The 16,248-nt window shown below is 44.7% G+C and overlaps 1 protein-coding gene across 2 annotated transcripts in view; it reads right to left on the bottom strand.

Annotated features, from left to right (window-relative positions):
* The window catches only part of ELAPOR1 (endosome-lysosome associated apoptosis and autophagy regulator 1), a 53,364-nt gene extending 39,331 nt beyond the window's left edge, over nt 1–14,033 (bottom strand). The window contains exon 1 of one of the 2 annotated variants that reach the window (XM_033152499.1): nt 13,802–14,033. In XM_033152499.1, coding sequence (XP_033008390.1) covers nt 13,802–13,978 — 177 coding nt within the window. In that variant the 5' untranslated portion in view covers nt 13,979–14,033. The remainder of the gene's footprint in view (nt 1–13,801) is intronic. The other variant, XM_033152500.1, reaches the window with a different exon arrangement.
* Between the last annotated feature and the right edge of the window lie 2,215 nt (nt 14,034–16,248).

Raw genomic sequence — 16,248 nt, forward strand, 5'->3', positions numbered from 1 at the left:
AGAGAAAGTGGATAAGCCCTTAGCTAAATTTATTTTGCACCTGGCTCTGGTTGGGAGATCTCAAGAGTTCCAGTACAGTAATATGGTAGTTCCTGCAAGACTAATGACTACCCTCCACTGGTGTACAACGTAGATGACTCTGAGCTGGATGGACCAGTTGGTTGGTATAAGGCAGCTTCCCATGTTCTCAATCCCTGCTTTCTCCCACCTGCGATGATCAATCAATAGTAAAGAGACCCTTTTAAGCATAAAGTGCTTTCATACCAGTAAAGGTCACTTAGCTGCTGTAAGGAATGCTAAGTTTATCACAAATGTGGAAATAGGTATTGTCAGGAAACTGCAGAATTCTTTCAATGCACTCAGAATAATTCTACCTCCAGAAAGCTGGACCCAGAACCTTGTACTGAATAATAATAACTGAAGTGTAGTTGAAATATTGGCTAATCTTAAAAGCCGTCCAGCTGCCTCTGTAAGGAACAGGTTGTAAAAGCAGCTAAGGAAGAACAAGGAGCTCTTATCAGGACCCGCTATGTACTCCTCCTTCAGGCATTCTGAACCAGGAAGCAAACACAAGGCTGCAATCTGGCACTGGGAGTGTACCTGCCATTCCAACTCCACTTCCTTCTCCCTCATGCCCACAGTATCTCTGCTGTTTGCAGTACCTCTCAATACCATTTTACAAGCGGTTTTGTCACTGACGACCATACAAACAAGTTCTATTTCCTCAGAACATTATGCTTTTTTAAATGAGCAATTCAATCTGTCTTTAAGAGGCATGCAGACATTCTGTGAGAAGAGTAGACACATCCCTATTATGAAGCAAAAGTGGTCCGTTTCCTGGAACTGTGTTAGAAGCCCAATCTTGTTTGCAATCTTCTGGTTTCACTGTACTTCTGCTGGCAACTCTCCTCATCCCTCGATTATCAGAATCAGATCTCTTCACTAACTTCCCTGTCTGAGATGGCACAATAGCAAGTTCGCGGAATGCTGCTTTACAGCAAATAAAACTGCTGGTCCAAGCAAGCTGGGATTCTCTATCCTGGCTGGCACAGCTCCTTCCCAGCCCAGATGCCTGGGACTAAACCCGGATACATGTTTCACACAAAGCTTGTACTTTAGTATTGGCCTGTGTTCCCTCCTCTCTTGCTTTGCTAGTGGGAAAATATTCTGATACAGGATTAGGACTTCCTGGGCCACATAGTACTAAACTTATCTAGGGCATCCACTATACTCATTTCTCCACACACATTCTCAGAAACCCCTGGGCAACTATTTATGGATTAAAAGTGGCTTTTCCAACTCAGCTGAGTCTCACAATTTTAAACAGCCTAGGCCCCTGTCGGTTACAAATCCTCCAAGCTACTGGTTTTTCCAGTTTTACTTCATGTACACATAAACCGCCACTCAGTCTCTGAAACTAGCAGCCTTTAAAAGGCAAAATCAACATTTTAAGTTTCATTTATTGCATGCTCACCACCTGTTCTCCGTATCAGGTTGATTCTTCACTTTACTTTTTCCTAGCACTAATTTCCAGCATTTTCTTTCTATACGTGTTTCCTCTCTAAACCGCTTATTCATTTATTTGAAGATATTGAAGGTATGCCATTTCATCTCTGTAGCAACAACTTTGAAAACGTGTGCATAACGTGTGCGAGCACAGTAGTGTGTGTGTATATAAAATGCATGCACTACCTTGAGATATTAGCAAACTGGATTTTACAAAGGTCAGAACCACCCTTTTCTTGTCTCTACCAGAAGAAATTAGCAAGGGATCTGTGGTGAATAGGTGCACAAGAGGCTGGTCATAGATGCCAACTTGAAGAAAATATGGGGGGGGGGTGCCTCTCCTCACTTCTCCCCTCTCTCCACACCACCTTCCATGAGGATGCAAGCCTGTAAAAGAGGGTAGTGTCCAGCTAGGAGGGAGGTGGCTGTCCAAGGGAGGCAGGTGCCAACTTGTGGAAAATAGGGGGGATCGGCTCCCCCTAAATATTTTATTGGAGGACCAAAGGGACCAGGGCCTCACAGAGTTGGCACCTATGTGCTGGGCTGTGTATACTGCCCCCCCCCCAAAAAAACTCAGCATGTGTTGCTCCTATCCCAATCTCCACTCCCAATCACCATAGCTTTAGAACCAGTGTCTGTTGAATATAGCTGGATTCTCCCTTCAGGTATTCACTCTAAAAAAAAAAAAAGGTTAGGAGAAAATGCAACCATGCACACTCTTTGGGCCCTGATGCATTCAGATAAACATCTGAATAGGGCTTAAGGAAAAATGACTATTTGTTGCTGGAATACACAGGGCAGAAACTGAAAGGAACTGAAAAGAAAAATCTAAATGTGGAGAAATGGAAGTTACAGCTCAGTGTTGTGCAACAAGGGGGCTAGGTGGAGCAGGTGGATATATCACAGAATATATAAGTATCTACTGTACTGGTGAAGCAACAATTACCGCAGACCAAGCCAACCATTGTTGCACTTCTGCACAACATTTAAGAAACAGGCGAACTTGCGCACGTTTGCCAGTTGCTAAATTGGTCATCTGTATTGTTCATTCATTGCTATGGGGCTTCAGCTCAAACAATAAAACATTATCCTGGAAAGGACAGTGGCTCATTATTGAAGCAATAATTGCACATATGTAAAACAAAGAAGAGTGCTAATTAGGCTGTTCATGCTATTGTCCATGACAGGCCACAAGAGTGAATTCAGCAAGATCCATTCTCCGGTTTGCTATGGCTCCATACCTTTTCATACTTAAGCTCTGAGTGTGGATGCAAATGATAATCAGACACATTACATAGAGAGCACTTTAAACTGGTGTCTCATACAGAACGTCCAGTGTTGGCACATCAGTTATTTGTAACACTTTGCCTTACAGGCTGCTACACACCTCTATGTCTTGCAATAATGTGGTACACAATGGGGACTGCACGTGATGCTCACCCACAAGGAGCAGCACTCATGTGCCTGGATTTAAAAGCAGCCACTACATGGCTGCTCGTCATTACAAAGTCAAAGACTTGCAAATTATAAAACATTGCATGTATAGCAACGGTGATTGTCAGCCTTTTCAGTTCAGCTTCTTTATGCCAAAACACCTGATCCAAAGACTAGCTGCAGCAGCACTTAAGTGTTAGGAAGGATGTGCCAGCAATACAAAATCATAAAGCATGAAAGTTACATCAGCACTACAGTACTGCTGATTGACATCTATGCAGAAAAATGATGTAAATTAGGAAATACCTGTATTATTTAAAATAAATTACCAGGGGATTTTCAGTCCCCTGAGGCTCCAAGACTCATACCTATTTATATTTTGGAAGTTGCAGTGTAGCTTGTCTAAAGAGATTCCTACAACTTGAGGACAGCAAGCCAAATCCAGTTGTACAGGATGTTTTAGCAGCCAAAAGCAGCACACACTGCAAAATTGAGTATAGTGCCCAGTACTTCCTGCTTCTTTTATAAATGAGGATAAGGATTTCCACAGAATGTAATGATTTTAATTGAGGTATATGTACCTGAGTCATCTCAAAAAGCAGAAGAGGGTGGTGCAGTGTAAATATACAGTGATATACATAGTTCCAAGAGGGAAGTAGCTGGGATTATGGCTTGAAAAAATGGCACATTACCTGGAAAATAAATTGCTATCATTTATCTTCTGCTGGTTCCAATTGAGCAGCAAATTATGTGAAGGAAGTAAAATGTCAGTTTATGTAGGAGAAACGTTTACACAGGGCAGAGGGGCTTCTGGAAGAGAGCTGAGAAGGAGGTAGGTGAAGCAGGTGGGACAAGCAGCCAATCAAAAAAGATGACCAGAAAAAAACACAACTCTGACTGAAAGACAAGCAGAAAGGGGTGAACAGGTAAGGGAGCTGATGAAGCACTGCAGGGGCAGAATGAGACTAATAAGCCTGATGTTTGACAACAATTTTCTACCTTGCTTTGCTCACTCTGATATATTCCTAGAACCTTGAGCCACTCAATGGAGCTGCACATTGGAAATTTCAGGACAGCAAAATAAAGTACTTATTCACACAGCAGATAATTAGAGTATGGTGATGGCTGCAACAAGCCTTAAAAGGGTGATTTGATAAATTCATGGAGGATAAGGCTATCCATGGCAAATAGCCATGAAAGCTGTATGCTACTTCCATGTCTTTGAATACCCATCACTGAGGAATATGAGTGCAGATTGCTCTAGTGCTCATGTCTTGCTTGTAAACTTTCCAACAGGCACCATCACTGAGATAACAGGATGCTGGAGTAGATGGACCTTCAGCCTGATCCAGCAGGACTCTTCCTATGTTCTTAGCTCTACAGAAACTGACCTCATGATCAAGAATCTGAAGTAGCACTATGTAACAGATCCCCTTCCTTGTATGTGGGTACTCAACAGCCCTGTAAGGGAGCCAGTTATGCCTTCTTGATTTATGCAATAGTTGCCACCACCTATTTCAGTCTACAGCCTGTCCCACCACCCCAAACAAGGAGGGATCTGGGGATGCCCATTAACTATTAGATCCTGGGATCCCAGACCAATGCACTTTGTGCCTCCAGCCAATCCTCTGCTCCTGGTGTCTCCCAGAGGATAGATGAATGTACTAGTCTATAAGAACTCCGATCCTAAATTCCTTGTAGCATTAATTCCAAGCAGTCTGGACGCATGGGGATGACTAGAATCCTGAGGTTGGCAAACAAATGCACACACTCCAGTGGTCAAGTTATGAAACTCTATTAAGAATAGAAGAAAGAGGGGAGTAGGCAATGTTCAACAGAATACTATAAACAAAATGAGAGCCCAGTGGCTCAAACCCCTAACTGATCTAACCAGTCAGCACTGTATTTCTAGTTACTTATGACTAAGCTGCAAGGATGGTCAGTGAAAGATACTCGGAGTCGAGTGTGAATTTCATGCTCTTTATTCAGCTCATAGTAGTGAGGAATGTAGTTCCCCCAAAACGTTTGCTTTATATACACTATTTACACAATGGGCCCCACGTGATTGGCTAATTCAGGGATACTCCTGTATGCCAATCAGAGTGCAGATTCACTTCCACCTGGAGCTGGATTGGGTGGCTCCTGCGGACCAATCAGACTGCTGCAATCTCAATCCTATTGTTCTGGGACCAATCAGACTGCTGCAATCTCAATCCTATTGTTCTGCGACCAGTCAGACTGCTGCAATCTCAATCCTATTGTTCTAGGACCAATCAGCCTGCTGCAGTTTGGATCCTATTCAACTCAGTACATAACAGTCAGCTTCCCAGTGCATAGGAAAATAATGTGTGGCCCTGATGCAGAAAGGTCACAGGTCCTGAGGTAGAGAAGCAAGAACAAAGGGAATGATCCTAGAGAACCTTTTCATGGGATTCCTGCCCAATGACCAATCAGACCTCAAGTCACATTTTACAGGAAAATGGGAGATACTTTGTCAGAGGAAGGTGCCAGGCTGAGGAGTCATTTAGGGTTTAAATTAAGACCCAGATTTTCACAACTTCCCATCAGAGAGTTTTAATCTTTCTCCTGTGAGATAGCCAGTTGAGTGGAGAAGCTGCGAGGGCTTTGCTCACAGAAATAGAGAAGCAGGAGGAGACTAGCGCTCCTCTGTCACAGTACAGTGGTACCTCGGTTTAAGAACAGTCCGGTTTAAGAACAATTTGGTTTACAAACTCCACAAAACCAGAAACAGTGTCTTGGTCTGAGAACTTTACCTCGGTCTAAGAACAGAATCCGAATGGTGGAAGGGCACCAACGGAGGGAGGCCTCATTAGGTTTAAGAACGGTTTTCGTTTAAGAACGGACTTCCGGAATGGATTAAGTTTGTAAACTGAGGTACCACTGTACTTACATATTCAAGAGTTTACTCATACAGCATATGGTGAGGCTAACTGGGGGTGGGAAAGGCAGGTGTGTATCTGAATATCTAATAAATCTAGTAAAGCAAGGACAGTTAGGCATCCTCAGCTAAGTCCAGGCTTCCAGTAAGAGGAAACACACAGTCATCAGTGTACAGGGGATAACTGTAGCACATAACCAATTACAGTTGCCTTACTAGACCAAGGCTATAAAAGAGTGAGGAGAAGCTTAAAACTCATTGATGCACAAGATGTACAGTAAAAAGGGCAATATTAAGACTTATAAAAGCAGCATCAAATATTTCCGAATGTAATTGTCCTATACATCAGCAGGAGCTTTTACCAGTGTTTCCAATAGAGACCACTTTTTGTCTTGCCTCAATATCTACAAACAAACAAACAAACAAAAAATTCCTTCCAGTAGCACCAACTAAGTTTGTTATTGGTATGAGCTTTCGTGTGCATGCACACTTCTTCACAAAAGCTCATGCGAATAACAAACTTAGTTGGTCTCTAAGGTGCTACTGGAAGGAATGTGTTTGTTTGTTTGTACTATGGCAGACCAACACAGCTACCTACCTGTAACTCAATATCTACCATCAACAAAAGCAAGCAAAAACAATTGTTTTTGTGTCTTTAAAAGAGTCCTCTTAATTCAGAGATATAGGAATTAGTCTAAGGTTATATCTGGCCTTAGGCCAGGGAGGGGAACCTGTGACCCTTTAAATGTTGTTCGACTACAGCTCCCATCGTCCTTTACCACTGGCTATGCTGCGTGGGGTTGATGGAGTCCAACAGGATCTGAAGAGCCACAAGGGCCCCATCCCTGGTCTGTGGGACCATTGAATAACACAAAAAGGAATTGGTTGAGGGGTTTGGGGGTTTTTGTTCCATCATAAGCATCTGCCTAAGCATTAGCTGACAGGCCTGAATCAAACGGGGTGGTGAAAAGGAGCATATGCCCCACGTGGCAGGTTAGAAGGGAGGAAAAACTGTTGAGTGCCTATAGAAAGTCCTTCTTCCTTGCACACCCCAAGAAAAGGAAGGTGAGAAGCTGAAGCAGGATGGGACGCAAAGGGGAGAAAGAGGGGCCTTGTGCCAGTGGCAGACTTTGGGCTTTCAAATTTCAGCAATGCCCTGTGCCACACTGAAATTCGGTACATGCACACACACACACACCCTCTGGCCTTCCGTTCTAAGTCACTGTTTCGACACTCAGTGCAGGTGAACCAGTCATGCTCGGCTAAATTCACCTCTGCTGCTACTCAAGTCCTGCTGGGGAAGCTGAAGCTGAACTTGGCCAGCAGACCAGGACAAGCTCAGAGTCAGCATCCCAGCTTGTGTGTGTGTGTTGAGGTTCCACCATACAAAAACAGGGAGGGGGGAGGAGGAAAAAGAGCCTCAAGTCAACCAGCTCAGAAGGTGGCTGCCTGCTCCTCCATCCATTGATCACTGCCTATGGTGTCTTTCCTCATCCCCAGTCCCTGCATGCCATTTCCTGTGGCAGAGCAACCCACCATTTCTCAGTGTTGCAAAGAGTTGGAGGAGGGCAAGGTGCTGCCTTCAAGACTGTCTGGCTGAGGCTGGGGAAGCACTTGAGGTCCCACCTGCCTGCCAAGTTGAGGTGTGGGTGGGTCCAGGCAGGCTTCCTTCTTGCCGGGGTGGGCGGCAGTGCAGACTTTTGCCCCCTTTGGCAAGATTCGTAGATCCAACACTGCTAGCTAGAAGTACCAAGCAGCAGCAGCAACTGATCCTGATTACTTTAGGCAAAAAACAGGTATGAGTCTCGTGGAGCCAATAGTCAAGATCTGTATCAGCATAAATTAAATAAAAATACAGCTATTCTGTTCTGCAGCTATTACTGTTCCCACTGAGCAAATGCAAAGAGATTAAGGGGTTTCAGCACGTTCCGTGCTCTCAAAGATCACACTGCAAGAACTGGTCATTTCTAGAAAATGATTTTCTGGTGGGCGGGGTCTGAAAGAGCAACACTTGCATTTATGAAAATGCGCCTCATATGTACCCCAGGGGTGGGACATTGAATTATACATGATGACTAGAATGAAATACCAACTCATTTTTTTAATGTTATTTCACAACTTACCCAAGTCCTTAACCATTGTCAGGCTTTGTCCGTTCAAAGGCCCTTCCCTTGATGCTGGGTTTTCATATTGAAAGAAGAAAAACACCAAGGATGCAGCCCTAATCCCATTTACATGGGAATTCAATAGGACTTACTTCTATATAGATAAGGGTAGGGTTACATTGTAAGCCTTTAGCATGCCTTTCACTTTTAGGAGATATAACAAACAAACAAAAAACCACCCACATGCAGTATTCTAATGAATTGCTCATTAAGAAGAAAAGCTACTTCCAGGCTCCTGGGCAATGAATGCAAAAACTTTGGGATATTTGACAAGCTCTTGGTACTTATGCTTATTAATCTTAAAATGGGAATATCTTTAAAATGCTAACTGAATGAACACCCCAATCCTATGCACATCTACTCAAAAGTAAACCCCATTGAGCTCAGTGGGACTTAGTCCAAAGAAAGTGTGTACATCATTACAGCTGAAATAACTTTATTTTGAATTTCTTAGACTACCTATAATTAGCTACATACTATTTTGTACCTCCTCCTCTGCCAAATGGGAGTGCCGGATCACCTCATTTGTCTCCTGAGAAATCTCTATGTGGGACAAGAAGCTACAGTTAGAACTGGATATGGAACAACTGATTGGTTCAAAATTGGGAAAGGAGTACGACAAGGCTGTATATTGTCTCCCTGCTTATTTAATTTATATGCAGAATTCATCATGCGAAAGGTTGGACTGGATGAATCCCAAACCAGAATTAAGATTGCCGGAAAAAATATCAACAACCTCAGATATGCTGATGACACTACCTTGATGGCAGAAAGTGAGGAGGAATTAAAGAAACTTTTAATGAGGGTGAAAGAGGAGAGCGCAAAATATGGTCTGAAGCTCAACATCAAAAAAACTAAGATCATGGCCACTGGTCCCATCACCTCCTGGCAAATAGAAGGGGAAGAAATGGAGGCAGTGAGAGATTACACTTTTTTGGGTTCCACGATCACTGCAGATGGTGACAGCAGTCACGAAATTAGAAGACGCCTGCTTCTTGGGAGAAAAGCAATGACAAACCTAGACAGCATCTTAAAAAGCAAAGACATCACCTTGCCGACAAAGGTCCGTATAGTTAAAGCTATGGTTTTCCCAGTAGTAATGTACGGAAGTGAGAGCTGGACCATCAAGAAGGCTGATCGCCGAAGAATTGATGCTTTTGAATTATGGTGCTGGAGGAGACTCTTGAGAGTCCCATGGACTGCAAGAAGATCAAACCTATCCATTCTCAAAGAAATCAGCCCTGAGTGCTCACTAGAAGGACAGATCCTGAAGTTGAGGCTCCAGTACTTTGGCCACCTCATGAGAAGAGAAGACTCCCTGGAAAAGACCCTGATGTTGGGAAAGATGGAGGGCACAAGGAGAAGGGGACGACAGAGGATGAGATGGTTGGACAGTGTTCTCGAAGCTACTAACATGAGTTTGGCCAAACTGCGAGAGGCAGTGAAGGATAGGCGTGCCTGGCGTGCTCTGGTCCATGGGGTCACGAAGAGTCGGACACGACTGAACGACTGAACAACAACAACAATTTTGTACCTCCTCCTCTGCCAAATGGTTGGCTACAGTCTGCCCAAAACACCTAGGGCCAAAGCAGACCAGACAAGAGATGCAGAAATAGAATCCCAGTTTTATTAAACTTCAGCAAATAGCAGCTGCATGGGAGCCCAATTATAATGTCTCAATAAGATGAATGGGCTGAAGGCTCCTCCCACCCTTGCTTAAACACACACACAAAATAAAGGGAGGTAGTCAACTAAGTTTCACACACAGTTGAGTTCGGTCCATTATATTCAGTGAGTCTTTTAGCAGGGAATTTTTCTAAGGTTGTCTGACCCCACCCCCATCAGTCACTCCCACAGCTCTGGACTCTGGTCCTGAATAAGTTGGGAACTAACATTTAAAACCTGAAGCCACATTTAATTTCAATCATCACATATCACTCCATGTTCTACCAACCAGGGATGCATAACAGCTGCCTTTTCAGGAGTTGCTCTTTCAAAGCCTAGGCAGCAAACCTGATGCCAATCTCCAGTTTGTCCGAAATAAATCTAGTCACTTCTAAGGCAGAAGTGATTTTGATGATATTCTTAAAACCTTCGACACTCTACCCTTGAATACATTTATTATTCCTTCCTTATCTCTCCCCCAGAACACTGCACATTAAAACCAGAAACACTGCTCCAGTGAGGGCTGCAGGAGATTATACATTTAAATAAAACATGCACAGAATTAATAATAAAAGTTAAAAATAGAGAAATTAGTCAGCTTGAGTTTGGCGCTTTTTGAACTTGGCACTTTCGGTTGCTATGCAGGGCAACAGAAAAGGGTGCTGGATTCAGAGAGTGCGCAATTCAAGCAGGCTGGGAAGGAAGAATCAGGAGCACCCATAAGAGAGCACTCCTGAGTCTTCTATTTCAAGCAGGCATCTCAAATCATATGATGCCAGGTGATTAACTGGCTGATGTGTTTTTTCCCTAAATGGCCTGGTGGGCATAATTAGGCCCATGAGCCAGAGATCTCCCACTGCTGCTGCAAACTCTTCAGTACGACATGATTCCATTCTATGAGAAGGGAGGCAAAAGCACCACCAACACTCCAGCCTCTGAATTCGTGAGTGGCAACTAACTGTCACAAGCCCCCACCTTGCTTGCTCCATCTTTACTCTGGACACGCAGAGGTGATCTTCTTTTAGCTCACCCCTGGGTGATTTCCCCCCTCAGTCACAAGAGCTGCCTGAAACTGGATTGCAGAAAGGGTTGTGTTATATATAAGTTTAGACCAGTTTGTGTTTGTGAGGTTTCTATTCATGGCTGTGCTACATATGCAATGTACTGGTGCGATAAACTGCATCAAGGTATGATACAGTACTTTAAAATGGTAGCAGTGGGCCTCCTGGAAAGATGAGCAAATGAATAAACTGAAATAAGCCCCATTGCATCTCGGGGAGGAGGGATGTTTTGCTACCTGCCTGGAATGGCAAAAATGTGAGGGTAGTCAAATATCTGGCTGTTGGGTTGCCTTTGGCTGAGTGGGTCATTCAGCTTACTCTTCGTGTAATTGGTTGAGCAAGACTAACTTAAATCCTTTTATTTCAAAGAGTCTACTCTTGAATATGACTAGATTCAACCTTCAGTTAAAAGGCAGTTGATTAATCAACTAAACATGATTTAATTGGCTGACAGGCCTAAAGCAGTGTTATTGCCAGGTTCGTCTCCAACTGTTTGGCTGTGAGAATAATCCTCCTGCTGGAGCAAGTTCCACCAACACCTATGAGATTGACTTCCAGCAGGGATGGACCACACGGCATTTTTGAATGCATAATCAGCATTCATACCCTGAGATTCATGCTTGTGAAGAGATGGGGAAGTGCAAAGAACACCTTGGCTTGCCTCTTATAAATATATCATTCAGCCATTTCACACAGTTGAAGTCATGTGCTTCTCAGTCTAACAAAATCTGAAGGAGAAAGAATTGGGGAGAACATTCATCCTCCTCACCTCCAATGACCACTTAGGAACAGAGGCCAAAGCCTCCCTTGGACCCCGAGGGAACTGTTGGAGGGTAGGTTTGCTGCTCCTGGTGTTACAGTATTTGGGGGAACCAGCCACCCATGGGGTGCTCACTTTGCTAACAGATGGCTCAATAATGGTAACTTCAGACTGCCTGCTTTAGTTTCTTCTCAAGTTCCTTTTCAAGAGTTCCAAAGTAATCAATTTTGTTTGCATTAAGTCTTGGGAGCTGCAGGCACAAACAATTATGCACAGCACTGCACCCCCAATAGAATACTATTGTTGCTACATTTTGGCACAGACAGACAAAAGCTACAATAAAAACATCAAAATGGTATTCTTGGTCATTTTGAGGAAGGGATTAGAACAGGCATAGGGCAAACTTGGCCCTCCAGCTGTTTTGAGACTACAATTCCCATCATCCCTGACCACTGATCCTGTTAGCTAGGGATGATGGAAGTTGTAGTCCCAAAACATCTGGAGGGCCGAGTTTGCCTATGCCTGGATTAGAATGAAGAGCCCTATCCACGGCTATGATAGCCAAAATGGAATTCCTAAGTCCAGAGACTATATGCCAGTGGAATACCATATTATGCCACGGAATACCAGTTGCTGAGGGAAAATCAGTTGTGAGGGACTCTTGCCTTAAAGTCTTGCTGGGTGGTTTCCAGAAGGCATTTGGTTGGTCACTCAGGGAAAACAGGAGGATGGCATTAGATAAATGTTTGGTTTGATCCATCAAGCCACCTTTGTTCTTAACAGAGAAAGAACTGTCAAGGGTGGGGCTCAGACAGATAGTTACACCCACAGCATACATGCAGTACAAGAAGCCATACAAAAATGGAATGAAAGTGTAACAAGATACCAAAAAAAAGAACATAAACCAGTAACAAAATTGCAAGAGAAAATATACTTTTACAGACTACAAGTTAAATTCAGAAAGCCTTGACATTCCCATAACTTTAAAAAGCACACACAACACACAAATGCAAGTATATGGCAAGCATTGTGAACTGCCTCACCCATTTCAGCCAATTGAATGTAACAATGGTCTGTACAATGACCAGAGATTAAAAAGTATTAATACCCATGCACCTGGCAGCTATTTACGTGCAATTTTCCTCTGCTTTGTTTAATTGCCTTTGATTTTTGTTTCCATTGCCTATACTGTTCACATCAGTTTTCATTAAGGAAAAACAGGCATGTACAGGAGAAATTAAAGTCACTCTTTGTTGACATACTAGAAAGTTACTGCGACCTGACTCACAGGCAACCTGCCATGTTACATTGCAGGGGGGGGGGGGGAGAAAACATAGTCAGTTTCCAAAGGTAGATTCCAGTCAGTGGTCAATGGGGGTGGGGTGCAGGAAAGGGAGTACTACAGTGCCAGAAGGTTGGACAGCACTGATCCTCCAATTTAAAGACAAACAAACACTCTCCTTCAGGTTTGTGAGATGTGTCCTTATCGTTACTCCTTAGTTAAAGCAAAATGCAGGTGGTGGTGCTAGAAGTCCCTAAGGGGCAGTTTAGAACTAGTTAGAAGAGATAATCTGATCTGACAGCTACTAAAACAATAATCAGTCCTGCGGTACTGTATCTTAAAGAATAACAAACTGACCAAAGCGTAAGCCTATGGCATGCCAAGTGTGTTCATTCCATAAATTTACCTTTTTTTGCTACAACAAAGGCTACCCTCTGGAATGGGTCACCTAAGAGGCACCAACAACAAAAACAGCACCATGTCCGGCATATAGGAAACATGGAGGGTAATGATCCAACAATGAAAATCACTACCCACTACAGTACTGCCCTGGCTTCAGTCTGTTCTAGGAAAACTAGAGATTTCTTCCACCTTCCCCGGTGGTGGCTTGAAGTTAGCCTCTCCTGTCCCCATTTAAACATTCCCACAAACGGCCTGCCAGCCCTCCAAGTAGGTTTTGCTCACAAGAATCTGTTGTTAGCATGCTGGCTAGGTAGTGTACTGGCCCCCACAAGACCCCTAGGCGAAAGGCAGCCAAGTGCACTTCTTATGTGTGCCTGCCTTGCTCCAACCCTTCCTAGGGCTACAGCATTCATTGATGCCCAAGAAACAATGCTCTTCTAGCGTGCCTTTTGCTCCACAAGCATCGCAGACTACTTTGGCGGCGAGTTTTATTCTAGTAAACACAATTCGAATTGATTTAAGCCAAGTCTTTTTCTAAGGTGTTTCAAATTTAGACACCCCCCAACCCCTCTGCTCCAGTCCTCCTGACCAGGACATGAACGCCCCCTTGCTCTTCCCCGCCGGTACCTCTTTGCAGGCGTGCAGCTCCTCTCCCGGAGTAGCGGCGCCTGCCCAAAGCAGCAACAGTAGAGAAAGCAGGAGAAGCGGCAGGCGCCTCCGCCCGAGCTCGGCACCAGGGAGGCACCGCCAGCACCCAGCTGTATCCGGCCGAGGAGGATGGACACCGCCAGCGGCCCCAGCCATCGTGGCGCAGGAGCAGCCCAAAGGCACCGAGCAGCTTCTCCGCGCGTCTGGATGAGGCGGCCACCGACTCACAGGTGCAGCGGCGGCAAGAGCAGCAGCAGCAGCAGGAGCAGCAAGCAGCGCTCTCGGGCGGAGGTGGGATGCGGGAGCCCCGCCCCCTGCCCGCCTCGCGCCGCCCACACCTCGCTGCCTAGCAACCGCAGCTGCCTCCGCCGCGCTGGCCTCCGGCTCCCGTGCACCTGAGGCGGCTTGAAAGATGCGCCCGGGGACAGAGGCCGTTTGCTGCTGGCGCGCGCATCTTTCGAAAGGCGCGCGAGCCTCTCGGCGCGCTCGCCGCCGCGGCCGCCGCGTGAGAGGCCGCGCGACCATAACAAACAAAAGCCCGCCTAATTCTGAACAATAGGAAACGGCGTAGCCGGAGGGAAAGAGGTTCAAGGGTTAGGGTGCAATCCTAACCTCGTTGGCCTGGGATTCAGCAGGAGTTGCTTCTGAGTAGAGACGCGGTTAGACTCGCTGTGCGAACGACTAGGCCGCTCTCTGAGAGAGGGGGTTGATCTCAGGAGATGCAGCCGCGCCACCTACTCAAACCACTCCAGGGGGTGAACAACTTGAATTTGGGCGGGGGCAATTAAGCCCCACCCCACATAATCGATCACACGGCATACACACTATTTGAATAACGACGCCCATCAACTCTGCGGGGGCCGTCCCCAGTACCGTATTTACGTATAAACTGTACCGGTAATAAGCTGTAATAGCTTAGGGCCCCACTCTCTTGCCCCCCCCCCCAGATATTTAAAGGGGGGGCTGGATGTACATTTCCAAAATAAAAGATAAAAAATAAATAAAATAAAACCTACATTACAGCAACAGTGTTTCGTGTTGTGTAGGCTTCTATGATGTAAGTAATGGGCCCCCAATCATTTTAAGTTAGAGCTTAATAATTATTTCACTATTATAAGTCTTATTAATTGCATTCTTAAAGAAATCAGCCCCGAGTGCTCACTAGAAGGACAGATCCTGAAGTTGAGGCTCCAGTACTTTGGCCACCTCATGAGAAGACTCCTTGGAAAAGACCCTGATGTTGGGAAAGATGGAGGGCACAAGGAGAAGGGGACGACAGATGGTTGGACAGTGTTCTCGAAGCTACTAACATGAGTTTGGCCAAACTGCGGGAGGCAGTGAAGGACAGGGGTGCCTGGCGTGCTCTGGTCCATGGGGTCATGAAGAGTCGGACACGACTGAACGACAACAATTGTATTTCAGTTCAACAATTACTTTGATAAAATACGTATTTTGTTATGTGCAAATGGCTTTAGATACCTATTAGGTCCATAAATAGGTTTATTGTGACAGGTCAGATTTTTCTTCTTCTGTTCTAACGGGTCTCTCGACCACGTTTACAGAACGACTATGCCCACTTGATGTGGTTGGTGTAAATGAGGTGCTTTCGGTGTGGGAAGCTTAGAACTGGGTACCAATCTATTTGCAGCGCAGATGTTTCATTATCTTTCCCTGGTTTGTGGTTTATTCCATAGTTGTCAACTTTTCCATTTTTTAAAGTGAAATTTCCTTATTCCGAAAAGAATTCCTCGCAAGAAAAGGGAAAAGTTGACAGCTATGGTTTATTTGAGAACACCACAGAAGTTGCAGCGAACAAATATACGAATTTAAAAACCACGGAAAGCCTGTTTAAAACAGCAGCGAAACTGAATATTGAAAAGGGGGGGGGGGGTTTAAAAATCAGTTTTTGTCTGGAAAACAGCAAGGAAGAAGCCTGACCACTGCATTGGAAGAGTATTTCATTTTTATTTATTTTTTATAAATCATTTTTATTGGTTTTACAAATACAAAGTACAAATAAACACAAATCAGAAAAAAACGTATCTATATTGAAAGAGTATTTCAGATCCACGGCGCCACCAGCGAGGAGGTCATGTCTATGTCTCTTGGGTCTCACCAAAAAAAACCCCGTGGTTTCTAACTCTCCATGCTATTGCACAGCCGCGTGCCTCTGTTGCACGAGCGTCTCCTTGGAATGGCGCGTGTTTTTGCACCAGGCCCTCCCTGATGTCTCTTCCTTTATTTTCTCGGGAGGTAGGCGGCCGAGATGTTGTTTTAAACTTAGAAGGCAAATGTTCATTCCCGCTTTTAGCATACCCATGCGGCTGTTATAAGCCGGTTTACCTCGCAAACGTTAACAGGGAACCCACTTGCAAGTCTTTAAATAGGAAAACTACATATGCAATTAAGAGCGAGATTAACTATTC

The sequence above is a fragment of the Lacerta agilis genome, chromosome 6 (assembly GCF_009819535.1).
Source record: "Lacerta agilis isolate rLacAgi1 chromosome 6, rLacAgi1.pri, whole genome shotgun sequence".
NCBI classification, from domain to species: Eukaryota; Metazoa; Chordata; class Lepidosauria; order Squamata; family Lacertidae; genus Lacerta; species Lacerta agilis.